Here is a 16,867-nt window from a genome sequence, read left to right on the forward strand (position 1 = left end):
GATCTAACCAGTGGGAGGTAGAAAAAGCTTAACTCCAAACCTACCAGATCATAAATGTCCTCCTCTGGTTTAGGGATGTAGAATTGTACTTGGTTTTCAATGAGAAACTTCAGCCGCACATAGTGTTTAGTGGGATCCAGTTGATGAGCCTGGAGAGAAACAGAGAGACATGACAGGAGAGACACATTTAATGGATAAAGCGCACTGCCAAGCCGTGTTACTTGGCTGTGCCTATTTTTCAGAGGGCCAGATGGACAGAAATCACACACTAAAGGCCCAAACGCAGATATCAGACAGAATGCAGCATGTTTTTATGTAGCTCTACAGCAAGAGTCAAAAAATAAAATACAGCAGGCTCCTTTATACAGGATGGTCACATCTTTAAAATGATAAAAACTATACGGTTCGACAGCAGAGACCTTCAAATTTATTTGGATTTCAGTTAAGACTGAAGTGATCTTCTAAAAGCAAAAAACAGGCTTATAACAGGCAAAAATTGAAATACAGTACATTACAGATACAATAACATTTGAAATTACAAAACAACTACTAAATATAGAAAAAAAAAAAAATCAGAACTACATGTTTTTGTGTGTTGTAAACATTAAAGTATTAACAACAGTGACATTAGAATGATGTTAAACTAGTTAAGAAATTAAATCTGATATAAAGAAGCTGTAGTTCTAGTGTTTTCTGGCGTCACCTTGCAGATAGATTCTAGAATATCAAGAGCTGACTCTCCCGGCTGGATGATGGCTAACACAGGCTGGTCGTTTGGCAGGCACACCCATGATGGAGTGAGGTGGTCTTTGGACCAGATGTCATGATCCGTGCTGGATCTTGGCAGAACTTTCACTGGGGCCTTGGAGTGTTTCTGTGGAGTGAGAAATGATAGCACAGAGAAGCCACAGCTGTGAATGAAGCAATCATATTATCAAGTGAAATTATGATTTTCTTCATTTCACTATTGAAGAAATCCACAACTATTTTAAGTGTAGCATACAGAACGGTTTCTAGCATAATACCTAATCTGTTTGGAATGGAATACTAGCATACTATTATATGGATGGATGATAAATTGATGGATGGATGAATGAATGAATGAATGAATGGAGAAAACTGATGGATGGATAGTTGATGGATAAATTGATGGATGACATATGGAAAAATGGTTAGATGGATGGATGGACAGACGGATGAATGAATTGATGTATAAATGGTTAGATGGATGGATATATGTTTACATTTACATTTTTATGCATTTGGCAGACGCTTTTATCCAAAGCAACTTACAGTGCACTTATTACAGGGACAATCCCCCTGGAGCAACCTGGAGTTAAGTGCCTTGCTCAAGGACACAATGGTGGTGGCTGTGGGGATCGAACCAGCAACCTGATTACCAGTTCAGTGCTTTAGCCCACTATGCCACCACCACTCCATGGATGGATGGATGAGAACATTGATGGATGGATGATGGATAAATTGATGGATGAATTGTGGAAAAATGGTTAGATGGGTGGACGGATAAATGGATGGATGGATGGATAGCTGGAGGGATGGATGGAAAATGGTTAGATGAATGGTTGGATGGATAGATGGATGGGTGGATGGAAAATGATTTGATGGATAGATGGATAAATGGATGGATGGATAGCTGGAGGGATGGATGGAAAATGATTTGATGGATGGATAAATGGATGGAAGAATGGAATAATGGTTAGACAAATGGATGATGGATGGAAAAATGGTTGAATGGATAAATTAATGGATGGATAGCTGGAGGGATGGATGGAAAATGATTTGATGGATAGATGGATAAATGGATGGATGGAAAATGATTTGATGGATGGATAAATGGATGGATGGAAGAATGGAAAAATGGTTAGACAAATGGATGATGGATGGATTGATGGATGGACAAATGGTTAGATGAATAGATAGATGTTTTTTACCACTGATTCCCTGACAGAACCTTCACACAGGCCTTCTAATGGGCTTTTCACAGGGTCCTCACCTTCTGCAAAAACCTGTTTAAAAAGAAGCATCTAAATTTTAAAACAGCACAGATACTCAACAATCTAATACCAGTCATTAATACAGCAGCTTTCACAGAATTGCTTCAAAAGACCCAGCCATTTTATAAACAACAAGGACAACTAACCTGATAAACCAACATGAAACTAAGAAATTCTGTTACAGACCTTTTAAGGTAAGCATTGCTTTTGTATACTTGTGCCTTTATGAAGCTTGTGCATGCATTTTATTTTGTCAACCTGTGCACATGTATAGATAATATGTACTTTACCTGGTTAATACTGGGATATCCTTTGCTCTTTCTCTTGGAGTGGGTGTCCAGACCCCACAATGAGGAGAAACGGCTTTTACGTTTGCTGGTTGAGTGCGACATCGCCTGTGTCCGACGCCTAACACCGCTTTCAGTGCGAGCCGCCACCTACGGACACAAGACAACTGCATGAAACACGGTAAAAACTTTACACACTATGTGTCACAGACATCAAAATGACCAGATTCAATGAACTGTTGAGGTTTCTCAACCTCATGGTAGAACTTTCCAATCAAAACAACCCTTGATACTGGACAGAAAACAGTGACCTCATTCTCAATGATTTCTTCACACTTGCAAATAAATGAATACGCAGAGATATTCATTCATATATAAGCAAATGAGCAAACGCAGAAACAACCTCCAGTGGACACTTGTGTCTGGACGAATTGAAAGTTCAGGGAAGTGTTCTGGCAAGTTTTTTTCTGTGTCATTCAAAAATTTTACACGCTTGTTATGTTGAATGCACTATGGCATTTCTGGGTCTCCTAATGGAGAAAAGCACTCTGACTCCATCAAAAAACATCTCTCCACTCTTCTGAACCAAGCTATTATTTCTGAAGAATAGCACACAGGGCCAACAGCACTTCATTTGGGATCAACACTTATCCTTTCTTTCTTTCTTTCTTTCTCTCTCTTTCTCACTTTCTATCTCTCTCTCTCCATCTCTCAAAATGCAAACACTGAAGAACTCCTCCTAAAAACTGCATTCAAGCCGCAAAGACAAAAATAAAATCTGTATCCCAGTGTCCTGCAGCTCCTACATAGAACACCAGAGCTGGAGGCGAATCTGAGGAGGGATGATATTGATTAGATGAAGTCTGTGGCCCACATCCAAGAGGAAATAGAACGGCCAACCCTTCCAGTGCAGTTTCTCTTTACGCCACAATCCATTATCCACACATACACCAACACTGACGTGTGGGAGGAAACCAGGTTACCACATATACATTCTCTGTTAAAATAGAGTGACACTGATGCATGTGATACGAGTGTTATCTCCAGCTACTGCTCAAAATGAATGTTTATATGCACATGGATAAAACATGTTTTAAAAGTTGCGAACAGGTCAAAACAATTGCTTAGTGGTTAACACAAAGTGTTTAGCTGTGGTGCTAAAATGTGCAACACGAGTTGGAATCCAGCTCGCAAACCATTTCCAGCCCCTTTCCACCTCTCTCTTCCCATGCAAATGTTTAAAATGCTATTATCAGTCAAAACCATGACATGTCAATTAGCAAATAGCCTTAGCAGTTCTGCTCAAATGGGTAACACAATTTTGAATCCAGCTCACAAAAAAACTCCCGATCCATTTCAGGGCTCCAGACTAAAAAAATTACTTAGGAGCCATTGGCTCTTTAACTGAAACATTAAGGAGCCAAATGGCTGTTTTTAGTCACCAAATCATATAATTGCTCGATTTAGATTGTTGTTCAGAAACAAGAGAGAAAGCAGAAGAAAGGGAAGTCAGCTGATAACCCATTCATCTGAGCTTTAATAAACAGTATATACTGTATAGTTGAGAAGATATGCAAGTTTGCATTCCCCTTTTGTCTCATCAATGTTCACAACCCTTTCATAATTTATACAAATATAAGAGATAAAACTTTTTTTTTTTAATGTAGTACTATCCTTCAGAATCTACATAAGCAGATATTTCCATAAAGCATAGTATGCATTTAGTACTGTGTTGCCTTCTTGAGCATCGATGAATGTGTGCACCTTGTGTAACAGCACAACTATTACACAAGGTGCAAACATTCATTGATGCTCAGTGTGTCAAAGCTAGAAGCCCAAAATACACATGGGACTCCTATTTTGAAATATCTGCGCTCCCAGTTGTGAACACACTGATGGCTGATTTGCTGAGAAAGTTAATATGATTCAAACTGCTAACCTGAGCTCCTGAGTTCACACCCTCAGTTCTTTACGGGTGATTCATGAAAAAGACTCGGTTCACGACTCTCTCGCGCTGGGTTTGTTGTTGAACAGAACGGGTGAAAAGCGGCGCGAGACTCTGGTGTGCGCTCTAAAGATGTAACTCACAAGATTCAATCTGACGAAACCGCATATGAACGCACACACCCCGACTGTCACCAGTGGCGACTAGATTTTCAATTGTTGTCAAATTTGCGACCATTTTAGTTGCAGTCTGGAGCCCTGCATTTCCCACACTCTCTACCGATCGTTTCCTGTCCCCTCTATGCTCTTCTCTGCACATAGGCTAAGTTTTGATGCTAAAATGGGCAATCCGGGTTCGGATCCAGCTCACAACCATTTCCAATCCTGTTCCACCTCTTTTTATCCACTGCAAATGTTTAAAAAGTTATCAGTCAAAGCCACAACTTAGCGGATGGCACATAGCCTTAGCAGAACTGCTCAAATGAGCACCAATCAAAACCATGACAAATAGACTTAGAGGTGGTGCGCAAATGGGAAACAAAAGTTCAAATCCAGCTCGCAACAATTCCAGATGCATTTCCCACACTGTCTATTGATCATTTAATGTACCCTCTATAGTGTTTAGTCTAAGCTTTGATGATAAAATGGGCAAGTCGGGTTCGAATTGAGCTCGCAACAATTCCCCATCCATTTCCCCCAATCTCTACACATAATTTTCTGACCTCTCTATGCTCTTCTTAGTGCATAGGCTAAGCTGGGATGCTAAAATGGGCAAGCTGGGTTCGAATCCACATCGCAACATTTCCCAATCTTGTTTCCTGTCTCTTTACCCTTTATTTCCTGCCTTCTCTCTCTATGCAAAAATAAATATTGGCCAAAAATACAATTAAAAAAAAGAGAAAATGTGGTTAAAAATGAAATAACTGAGAGGAAATGGAGGGATCATTACCAGAGCATGGAATGAGGAAACCGAGAAGATGCCCAGACGGCCCATGGCGAGTTTGGTGGGACGAGAGGCAAAAGCCAGCAAGCGCTTGGGGTTGGGAAGCTCGCCGCCCTGCAGGCTGGACAGGTAACAGCGGAACCGGAATAGGTCCATGTGGAACTGCTCTAAATTCTGCTCCCACAGGAAAATCTGTGAATGAGAGAGAGAAAAAGTTAGTTAAAGGTTAGAAAATGGTTCACATCAGGTTAGCAGCATTGGTGACACTTTATAATAAGATTCTATACATAAACATTCGTTAATGCATTAGGTATCATAAACTAACAATGAATAATATTTTACAATATTTTGCATTTACTATCTTGGTCACTGTTAATACCGTTTTTCATTGTTATTTGATGTTAGTATACAACTTTTAATGTTACAAATGTATTAGTATATGTATTAACATTAACCAAGATTAATAAGTGCTGTAAAATTATTGTTCAACGTTAACTACTGCGTTAACTAATAGTAACTTATACAATTACAAGTTGTAATTATGTTACCACAGCATTCAAGTGTTTTCCAAAAATTTCAGTTGCTTCTATTAAAGACGTCCATGATGCAAACTTTGATGAATTAAAAACAAAAAACAAAGTTAAATCTATTCTTTGATAAGACTACTGCAGATGAAGTCTTTTGCGTCGCCAAAATCATAGCCAAATATTTTCCCGTAAAGGTCATTTCAACGTATCTGGTAGCTTCCATGCATTGTTTAGTCTGGTTTGATCTGGTCGTCTAATAAAATGTAGTTTTGGGGGCAGCGGAGTGGGTTTATTCACTATGCCGTCTCCTCCCAGCCACTCTGGGATGGATGTTTTTTTTAGAAGATGCAGCGGAGGGGGGCAAAGGCCCGGGCAACACGCAAAGTAGCAAACAAGAGCGCTACACATTCCACTGGCACAGAGGTCTGGAACTCTGCAGGAACTCCAGCCTGCTGCCATTCAACAGGGCACAATGTGTAACCCGAGTTACCCGATGCTGCCAAAATTAAATACACACACAAATACACATGCACAGACAGCCACTTTGCTCCTACCGCTGGGCTTTGGGCCATTTGAGCTCCGTTTCTCGCGTAAACATCCATTAAGTGGAACGTGAACTTTTGCAGCGATTTCAGCGAGTGAATCAATGTTCTGTCAACACTGTGACAGCATCAGAATTACAGTGATGAAAACTGCGCTGAGATAAAACAGCTCAGTATTAACTGAGATCAACTGTTTACAAATACAAAGGCTATTTTAAAGGGATAGTCTACCCAAAAATGCAAATTCTCTCATTTAGTCACCCTCATGCCATCCCAGATGTGTGACTTACTTTCTTCAGCAGAACACAAACAAAGATTTTTAGAAGAATATCTCAGCTCTGCAGGTCCATACAATGCAGGTGAATGGTGATCAGACCTTTGTAGATCCAAAAATCACACAATGGAAACAAAAGTAATCCATATGACTCCAGTGGTAAAATCCATAGCAATATAATAGGTGTGGGTGAGAAACAGATCAAAATTTAAGTCTAAATCTCTACTTTCACTTTTACATCTGAAAGTCATATGTGGTGCCTGTTTAGTTTCACTTTCACATTTGAAAGTGAACATTAAAGTGGAGATTTAGAGTAAAAAGGGACTTAAATATTGTACTGTTTATCACCGACACCTATCATATAACTTCTGAAGATATAGATTTAACCACTGGAGTCATATGGAATACTTTTATGTTTCCTTTATGTGATTTTTGGAGCTTCAAAGTTCTGATCACCATTCACTTGCATTATATGGACCTGCAGAGCTGAGACATTCTTCTAAACATCTTCATTTGTGTTCTGTAGAAGAAAGAAAGTCATACACATCTGGGATGGCATGAGGATGAGCAAATGATGAGAGAATTTATTTTTAAGTGAACTATTCCTTTAACTGTAACGTTTTATGATTGATACAAATGGCTCTGGCAGACAATAACATACACAGCTTTGCAAAAATAACATGTTCTAACCATGTATCTCTTGGATTTTATTTTATGTATCATCGCATTAGGTAGCCCTGCCCATAGTGAAATCTCATTAATCAAAAATCCCGATCCACATTGCTGTATATTTCTTCAACATGGAGAATCACTGACCTGCTCCAGGATGGTCTTTCTCTTTTTGGTGTCTGTGACGGCGGAGAGCTGCATGTCTCCCATTTTCTTCATCTTCTCATCCATGTCGATCTTCTGCTCAAGCTTACGGATCTCCGCTCGCAGGAGACGCACCGTGTCTTCACGGTGATGTTGCCGAGCAACGGCTGTGGCGCAGGCTGAGTGGATAGCCGTGATCCAGTTTTCCAGCTCAGTCTGACTGCAGGTCTGTGCAAAGAGGTCAAAGGTTAAAAGTTAGACATTCTGGGTGCAATGACAGGCTATGTTTGGAATAGCATACTATTATACTACTCAAACTATTTCAGCTGTATGGAGTACACAGTATTCAGACGTCCTGTACGTGTGGAATATTTGGATGATCTACAATATTTTTGTTCAACACTGCACTGAATACTGCAACATACAATGCATTATGCTTGTAACTTATGGGACTTTCCCCTAGCGGCCAGTAGGGGTTGCTAGAGGTGTGACTTTTAATTTGAAGTTCTTGTGAATTGTTCAAGTGTCTTGTTCTTGGTGTCTCCCTTTAAGGAAGAGTTCATCCAAAAATGAAACTTCTCTCATCATTTACTCACCCTCATGCCATCCCAGATTTAGATGACTTACTTTCTTATGCTAAACACAAACAACGATTTCTAGAAGAATATCTCAGCTCTGTAAGTCCATACAAAAGTTAACATGGTCCAAAACTTTGAAGCTAAAAAAGCACATAAAGGCAGCATAAAAGTAATCCATAAGACTCCAGTGGTTAAATCTATATCTTCAGAAGCGATGTGATAGGTGTGGGTGAGAAACAGATCTATATTTAAGTCCTTCTTTACTAAAAATTGTCCTTCCTGCCCAGTAGGTGGCGATATGCATGAAGAATGTGAGTCGCCAAAAACAAATGAAGTAGAACTCTTAGGAGCGCTTAGGAGGGCTGTTTGAAAGTTGAGATTTCTAGTAGAAAAAGGACTTAAATACTGATCTGTTTCTCACCCACAGTTATTATGTAGCATCTAACGATATGGATTTAACCACTGGAGTCGTATGGATTACTTTTATGCTTTTTTTTTTTTTAATGCTTTTTGAGCTTCAAAGTTTGGTCACCATTCATTTACACTGAATGGACCTACAGAGAAGATATATTCTTCTAAAAATCTTCATTTGTATTCTGTAGAAGAAAGAAAGTCATACACATCTGGGATGGCATGAGGGTGAGTAGACGATGAGAGAAGTTTCATTTTTAGGGGAACTATCCCTTTAAACTATCCTTTGTTACCTAGTTAGTTCTTGTGTATTTAAAGCCCTTGTGTTCTCCCTGTCTTTGTCTATCATTGTGACAATAATGTAGTATACTACTGTTTGAAACATTTATTTTGGCATAATACACACTGTTGCACATACTATTAAAAAAAAAAATAGTAGGCACTATACAGTATGGAAAGGGGCAAGATTAAGGTTTTCCACTGAATGGTCGTTTACCTGAAAAAGAAATGAGTCACCGAGTGAGTTACTCAGGCAGAAGACGAAATCTTTTTTGGGGTGTTCTGGGACAGCCTGGACGATGCTGTTTTCAGCCCACACGGCGTGTTTAGGAACACTGTTGTGGTCAATCCCCGACCGCCCATCTGTCTCGTAGAAAAACAGAGTGCATCCTGGGAGGACAAATTAGGACAGTCACTCAAGCATCAGAAATTCACAATTATTCATGGTGAGTTCAATTAACACAGCCGACTGTCGCTCAGTTGCTGTTTCCGGGGGAACAGAGAGAAGCAGGACAACCAATACGCTGGAGTTTTTTCTGGTTTATTGATTGAACTCTGCTCTCCAGTGGCCAAAATAAGAAGTTCGGCCCTGCTTTCTTAAAGAGAATCCAATATAATGCACACACACTTATTGGCTTATTTGTTCAGCTTTGATTTTGATCAGTTTTCACACTGTTGGCAAAGACACAGAGCTCTAGAAAATGTCAAAAGTCTTACATTATCAGTATCAAGTTAAAGGAAACATATAAACATTTGCATGCTTGAAATACAAGAGCCTCAAGTTTCAAATCTCCCTAGCAGAAGTATAACAATCTATTATTCTTTCCCCCATATGGAACAACATAACAAGCTGTCACTTTTTCCTTCTCGTTCAAAAGGTTTTATAGGAAGCTGTAAAACCTGTTTATGATGGCAGGCATGGTGTGAAATTAACACCCGCCACCAGCCAGCCAAATGTGGGTATTTTCTGTGAAACAAGTAACAAGTCTCGGATTGACATTTGACAAGAAAAGCAACAACACAAGCTTGGAGAACCAAAAAAATAAATTAAAATATTTTTAAAAAAAGATGTATTTTTTCCTAGCAAATTGGGAAAGAAAGTTAGACCTAACACAACTTTAGGGGAAGCCTAAACCACTGTTCTTTTGTAAATACAGTGGTGTGAAAAAGTGTTTGCACTCTTCCTGATTTCTTATTTTTTTGCATGTTTGTCACACTTAAATGTTTCAGATCATCAAACAAGTTCAAATATTAGTCAAAGATAACACAAGTAAACACAAAATGCAGTTTTTAAATGAAGGTTGTTATTATTAAGGGAAAACAAAATCCAAACCTACATGGCCCTGTGTGAAAAAGTGATTGCCCCCTAAACCTAATAACTGGTTGGGCCACCCTTAGCAGCAACAACTGCAATCAAGCGTTTGCGATAACTTGCAATGAGTCTTTTACAGCGCTTTGGAGGAATTTTGGCCCACTCATCTTTGCAGAATTGTTGTAATTCAGCCACATTGGAGGGTTTTCGAGCATGAACTGCCTTTTTAAGGTCATGCCACAGCATCTCAATAGGATTCAGGTCAGGACTTTGACTAGGCCACTCCAAAGTCTTCATTTTGTTTTTCTTCAGCCATTCAGAGGTGGACTTGCTGGTGTGTTTTGGATCATTGTCCTGCTGCAGAACCCAAGTTCGCTTCAGCTTGAGGTCACGTACAGATGGTCGGACATTCTCCTTCAGGATTTTTTGGTAGACAGCAGAATTCATGGTTCCATTTATCACAGCAAGTCTTCCAGGTCCTGAAGCAGCAAAACAGCCCCAGACCATCACACTACCACCACCATATTTTACTGTTTGTATGATGTTCTTTTTCTGAAATGCGGTGTTACTTTTACGCCAGATGTAATGGGACACACACCTTCCAAAATGTTCAACTTTTGTCTCATCAGTCCACAGAGTATTTTCCCAAAAGTCTTGGGGATCATCAAGGTGTTTTCTGGCAAAAATGAGACGAGCCTTAATGTTCTTTTTGCTCAGCAGTGGTTTTCATCTTGGAACTCTGCCATGCAGGCCATTTTTGCCCAGTCTCTTTCTTATGGTGGAGTCATGAACACTGACCTTAACTGAGGCAAGTGAGGTCTGCAGTTCTTTGGATGTTGTTGTGGGGTCTTTTGTGACCTCTCTTGGGGTAATTTTGGTCGGCCGGCCACTCCTGGGAAGGTTCACCACTGTTCCATGTTTTCGCCATTTGTGGATAATGGCTCTCACTGTGGTTCTCTGGAGTCCCAAAGCTTTAGAAATGGCTTTATGACCTTTTCCAGACTGATAGATCTCAATTACTTTCTTTCTCATTTTCTTTGGATTTCTTTGGATCTTGGCATGATGTCTAGCTTTTGAAGATCTTTTGGTCTACTTCACTTTGTCAGGCAGGTCCTATTTAAGTGATTTGTTGATTGAGAACAGGTGTGGCAGTAATCAGGCCTGGGTGTGGCTAGAGAAATTGAACTCAGGTGTGATAAACCACAGTTAAGTTATGTTTTAACAGGTGGGGCAAACACTTTTTCACACAGAGCCATGTAGGTTTGGATTTTGTTTTCCCTTAATAATAACAACCTTCATTTAAAAACTGCATTTAGTGTTTACTTGTGTTATCTTTGACTAATATTTGAACTTGTTTGATGATCTGAAACATTTAAGTGTGACAAACATGCAAAAAAATAAGAAATCAGGAAGGGGGCAAACACTTTTTCACACCACTGTATAGTAAATTATTTAACATATTTGAATGAAGAAAATCAAAATGGTTGGTAAAAACTCTAAGAGGCTGGTAAAATTGGGCATTCACCACCAGTCAGTCTAGTTCGTAGAAAAAGTAAATGTTTTAAAAAATTATTAATACAAGCAGGGCTGGGTATTGATACAGATTTCCCAATTCGATTGCGATTCACAAGCTCTCGATTCGATAGTGATTCATATGGGGATATTTCAGTTATAACGTCCCTTTTGCTTACATATGAAAGAAATTCTCTTCTATCTAATACTGTTAATTAAACAGGGGACATTCTGACTAGGTACATTAGGAAAATGTATATTTTACTAATTATATTTTATTACTTTTTCATCCATTTGGTTACATTTTGGCTCTAAAAAATGAACAAACCATTGTATTCAATCAATAAATAAGACAATATATTTCATATATATAATTTTTTGTTACAGTACATATTTATTGTTTAATTTTGATTATTTACAAGTATTTACATAGATTATTTGAACACATGCTAAAACCGGTACTCTCTCTTTTTTTTAAATCCCCTTTTCTCCCCAATTCCCACTACTTAGTAGGTCCTCGTGATGGCGCGGTTACTCACCTCAATCTGGGTGGCGGCGGACAAGTCTCATTTGCCTCCACTTCTGAGACCGTCAATCTTATCACATGGCTCGTTGTGCATGACACCGCGGAGACTCCCAGCATGTGGAGGCTCATGCTACTCTACGCAATCCACGCACAACTTACCACACGCTCCACTGAGAGCGAGAACCACTAATCGTGACCACGAGGAGGTTACCCCATGTGACTCTACCCTCCCTAGCAACTGGGCCAATTTGGTTGCTTAGGAGACCTGATTGGAGTCACTCAGCACACCCTCGATTTGAACTCGCGACTCCAGGGGTGGTAGTCAGCGTCAATACTCGCTGAGCTACCCAGGCCCCCAGGTACTGTCTCTTTAACAAAAGCCGGCATTTCTGTTAAGAGCGTAGAAGAGCGCATGTTAATGAGAGAGGACTTGAATGGCTTTACCTCATCCGTGCTATGCTTGATTAGAATTAAATGTTCATTTATTTATTTTTTTTGATCAACAACTGACTGTAAAGAACAGAAAGGGTATTAAAAGAGACATTATTCAATGACAAATGTGTTGCGTCGATCTCGTCTTGGACACACGTTACACGGAACAAATTTTACTCTCAAGACGCTGTGAAAGGATCTCACTGCTGAACACTTCAAGACTAAACTATACAATTACTGGTGAGTGAAATGTAAACACTTACCAGCCAGTTGCCAAATATATTCACTTTAGTCTCATAGCACGAAATTTGGTTGCAAATGCGAGTGATTTCCTCTCACTGTAATAAATGATTGCGATTGAGTAAAAGATCGATCTTGGGATTTAAGAATCGATATCAAGCTCGTTCAAATGAAGATCGTGATTAATCAGAAAATCTATATTTTTTCCCACCCCTAAATATAAGTCCTCATGAAGTAAATAAGACTATTTTAAATAGAAGTCCCCATACAAAAAACATTTTATTTTTATGTCTTATAGTCCATGTCTTTTAATTTTGTGGTTCTATACTATAATGTAAACCTAAAAGTTAACTTTTAGCATATATGCACATTTAAAATTTACAGTCTCTTCAGGAAAAAACAAAAAAAATTGATGAATCATCTTGCACTCATGGATGTATAAAAAATGTTGTCCAATCAAATACTCTCAAGAATGAGAACACCTCTCCCCCTTATACCACCTAGCCATGACTAGCAATAGCACGTAGCAAATCATAATTCAAGGCTGTGATGTAAACTAAAGGCTATTGGCTATTTTTTTTAAAGGGACGAGCCCTTCAATACTTCCTGTCCCAACTTACTGTTTCAACAGGAAATATGTCAACACTGGAAAGAAAACTGAACAAACGAAAAAATCTAAATAAACTGATTTTAATCTTTTCAGAAGCATCACACACCTTTGAGAGACACCCAGTAGCTCTTCCACTTGCGGCGAGGCGCAAGTTCCACCTTTTTGTTCTTTTTGTGTACCAGGAAGTTTTTGACAGCTAGGCGTCCGGCTTTACGAACGGTTCCCTGAACGGCAGCCACGTTCAGCAGAGGATCGGTGTGGTAGGCGGAGCTCAGAGTGACGCTGCTCTGCTCATCGCTGAACGCTGAACTTCTCTTCTCGGGAACCTCCGCTGGACTCACGTTCTGCTCCAACTCCTGACGGAAGTTCTCATAGACTCCCTGAGGAAAACATCTCACACAGGTCCATCACATTTGCTACCGTACAGATTGTAAACTGCATCACAAACTTGAAAATTGCTCTTTAGCTTAGCTTTTAGCTAGCTTTATGGTCATATTATAATATAATGATGAATAAATGAATAAAATGATTATAACATTTGTTCTTGAAATCAAAACGGACCCTTATTAGTTATAATATTTTTAAATGTCCCTGGTCTTAATGTGCATGATTAAAGGGTGCACATTATTTTTACAAAAATGTTGTTTTCATAATGATTAATCGAAATAACTTTTTCTGCCTCTGAAATTACTTTTCCTTTCTGCTGACTTCACTAAGGCAGTGTGGGTGGGGAAAATAATATGAACTGATATTATCATAGGCTAACATGTTTCAATCCAATCAAAATGAAATAAGTGCATGTGCAATGGTGCATATCACTGGGTTTTTAATTATAAACAAGCCCGAAATATACCAGGGACTCTTATTCTGAAATGTCTGCGCTCCCGCATGCTCTCACAAACAGAAAAGGGAAACAAAATATGCACTCTTACAAATAACCTACAATGTATTAAAATATCAACTGCCAAGCACAGCAGTAACAGTAAGTCACATAACCTACCTGTGTGCCATCTGAGGTTTCGGCCCCAGCCCCGCTGCTGCTACCACTGTCACTGCCAGCGAAGGCGCCCCCTGCTGATGTGGAGTAGGCAGAGAAAGACGCTGACATGGTCTTGTAGCGGCGAGCCTGATGAGATGCCTCGCTGTCTCCTGTCCCATCGATTCCGCTGTCCTCATAATCACTGCCGTCCCCTGCCGTGACATCCTGAACACACAGTACGTACAGGTCAAAGGTCAGCGTGTGATACGATACATGTTTAAGTCAATTACAGAGACCCTAAAGTTAAGATAACTGACCTATTATCAGTGTTAGTAGTCGATAATCGAGTAAGTAATCGATTAATCGAGTACTCGTTCTGCACCAGCTAGTCAACTATTAAAAATATATCAACCTCATATATATATATATATATATATATATATATATATATATATATATATTATTTGTATTTTTTTTTTATTCTAAATTTCACTTACATATTTTTAACTTACATTTTAATTTACGAGTAATCGATTATTCGGTTTATTGTGGGTTACAGTTCTCGACTACAAAATTACTCAATAATGTCCATACATTATATCTACAGGATGAAAGCACAATGACCGAAATAATGCAGATATGGATAATAAAATGTAATGACAAAATCTGCAGCTTTATTTTCAGCGCACTTTCTGCACTGAAAATCTGTGAAAATCTATAGAATGGTTTTAAATGTTGTAAAATATGTTAAACAGATCTAAAAACATTGTCAAATTACCTAAAATTCTTTCATAAACAAATACCGAAAGAATAGGGGATGTAGAACAAACAAAAAACTTTTTTGTCTACTTTTTTTAGCCGTCTTTAATTAACTACAATCCCATGAAGCATTGGGAATCATGTAATCAAATTATTATCAAATTACATATAAGCATATGAACAATATATTTTTATTTTATAGAAAAAAATTCTGATATTTGCAAATATATAGTTTGATTGTGTAGGGTCATTCACAGTGTTTCATAGAAGTGGACGATCGCTGCAGAGCTCATTTGGCGAGCTTTGTTCAAAAACTAATTAATCACTAATCAGGGCCAATTTTGCTTCAAACTGAGCAACAAATCCGATTTAGGACAGTTCTGGAAAACTAATCTGGAAACAAATCTGATGCATTCTCTGTTCTCATAAATTTTCAAAGAATAGATGCTCAGAATGCTCAGAATCACGGACTAAAAATGGTTCATGGAACAAAAACGAAAACAGAAAATGAACTAAATTTTTAGCAGAACGTAACCAAAAACAGGAACAAAGTGATTTTCAATTGTTCCGGAGTGAAAACAACCGGTTATAACCGGTTACTTTTGTTCCAATAATTATTTCATGAAACTAAAGGCTAAAGGGTTTAACACAGTAAATACTTGGAACTACACCACTTCACGTTGCCCAAAAAATTAAAAATGTGCTTTGATCCTGAAGGAAAGTGCTGCATCACACATTTCTTTGACTAATTGCTCATTGTGGATGTCGCATTCTCTGAATTAAGATCTTTTTATCAACTATGCATAATTAATACATACACGTGCACAGCTAATCCAGGTACAAGGAAACCATTATTAGAAGTAAAAAGTACATTGCGCAGTTGTTTGATTATATTGTTAGATATGATGCATTAATACAGATTTGATGCCGCCTGGTTTTGACTGAGAAGCAGATCTGTAATTAAATTATACTTAATTGCTTGTTATGATTTCTATGCTGATAAATCCACCACACAGGAAAAAATGTAATTGCTTATTTTGGTGTGGCAAGTGTCTTATTTTGGGCTTGTTTTTCCAGATCAGGTCGCTTGTTTCTCTTGCGAGATCTGGCAACACTGCAATTGGTATTTCACTTACAACTTAGCACAGAGTACTGTCATTTTCCGTTCTTTTATTTTGTTCTAACTGGTTCGCTTTTGGAAAGGAGGCTGCGGAACTTCTGAACCGGAATGAAAAATACAGTTTTTGCTCAGAATGAATCAAAATGAAAAATATTGGGTGGCTGTGGCTCAGGTGGTAGAGCGGGATGGCCAATAGTTACAGGGTTGGCAGTTTGATTCCCAGCCCACATGACTCCACATGCTGAAGTGTTCTTGGGCAAGACACTGAACCCCAAGTTGCTCCCAATGGCAGGCTAGCACCTTGCATGGCAGCTCTACTGTCATTGGCGTGTGAGTGTGTGTGTAAATGGGTGAATGAGTCACAGTGTAAAGCGCTTTGGAACCGCTAAGGTTAAAAAAGGCGCTATACAAGTGCAGACCATTTACCATTTCATTTTTAGTCCCTGCTCAGAATAATGAAAAAATGTACTTGCTGTGAACAATGAAGCCATCTTAAAACAAATTACTAATATAAATGTAAAAATTATTCAAATTCAATCATTCCCCCAAAAATAGCTATTTTTCCTAATTGCATGTCAAATATAATGGTTAAAATGAGTGTTATTTTTATTAAGTTTTTTGTATGATGTGGTTGACATAAGTGTCTTTTAAGGGTGTAAAAAACATTTTAATTTATTTTGTATTTAAGTTGTGTCCTACATTTTGTGCTCAACCCTGTTACCGAAACCAATCTAGCCTGATTAAGGACATGGAAAAACAATAGG

At 38.6% G+C, this 16,867-nt stretch overlaps 1 protein-coding gene across 4 annotated transcripts in view; it reads right to left on the bottom strand.

The window, feature by feature from the left end:
• Positions 1-16,867, bottom strand: part of LOC127429880 (rho guanine nucleotide exchange factor TIAM1-like) — a 102,460-nt gene that overhangs the window by 38,285 nt on the left and 47,308 nt on the right. For 3 of the 4 annotated variants that reach the window (XM_051679207.1, XM_051679201.1, XM_051679202.1), the window contains exons 4-12: positions 14,246-14,449; positions 13,352-13,625; positions 8,831-9,003; positions 7,349-7,573; positions 5,196-5,381; positions 2,306-2,452; positions 1,953-2,027; positions 704-874; positions 45-149 (exon numbers count right to left, since the gene is read on the bottom strand). In XM_051679207.1, coding sequence (XP_051535167.1) covers positions 45-149; positions 704-874; positions 1,953-2,027; positions 2,306-2,452; positions 5,196-5,381; positions 7,349-7,573; positions 8,831-9,003; positions 13,352-13,625; positions 14,246-14,449 — 1,560 coding nt within the window. Of the gene's footprint in view, positions 1-44; positions 150-703; positions 875-1,952; positions 2,028-2,305; positions 2,453-5,195; positions 5,382-5,737; positions 5,873-7,348; positions 7,574-8,830; positions 9,004-13,351; positions 13,626-14,245; positions 14,450-16,867 lie in introns of those variants that run through there. The other variant, XM_051679204.1, reaches the window with a different exon arrangement.

The sequence above is a fragment of the Myxocyprinus asiaticus genome, chromosome 39, assembly GCF_019703515.2.
Source record: "Myxocyprinus asiaticus isolate MX2 ecotype Aquarium Trade chromosome 39, UBuf_Myxa_2, whole genome shotgun sequence".
Taxonomy (NCBI): domain Eukaryota; kingdom Metazoa; phylum Chordata; class Actinopteri; order Cypriniformes; family Catostomidae; genus Myxocyprinus; species Myxocyprinus asiaticus.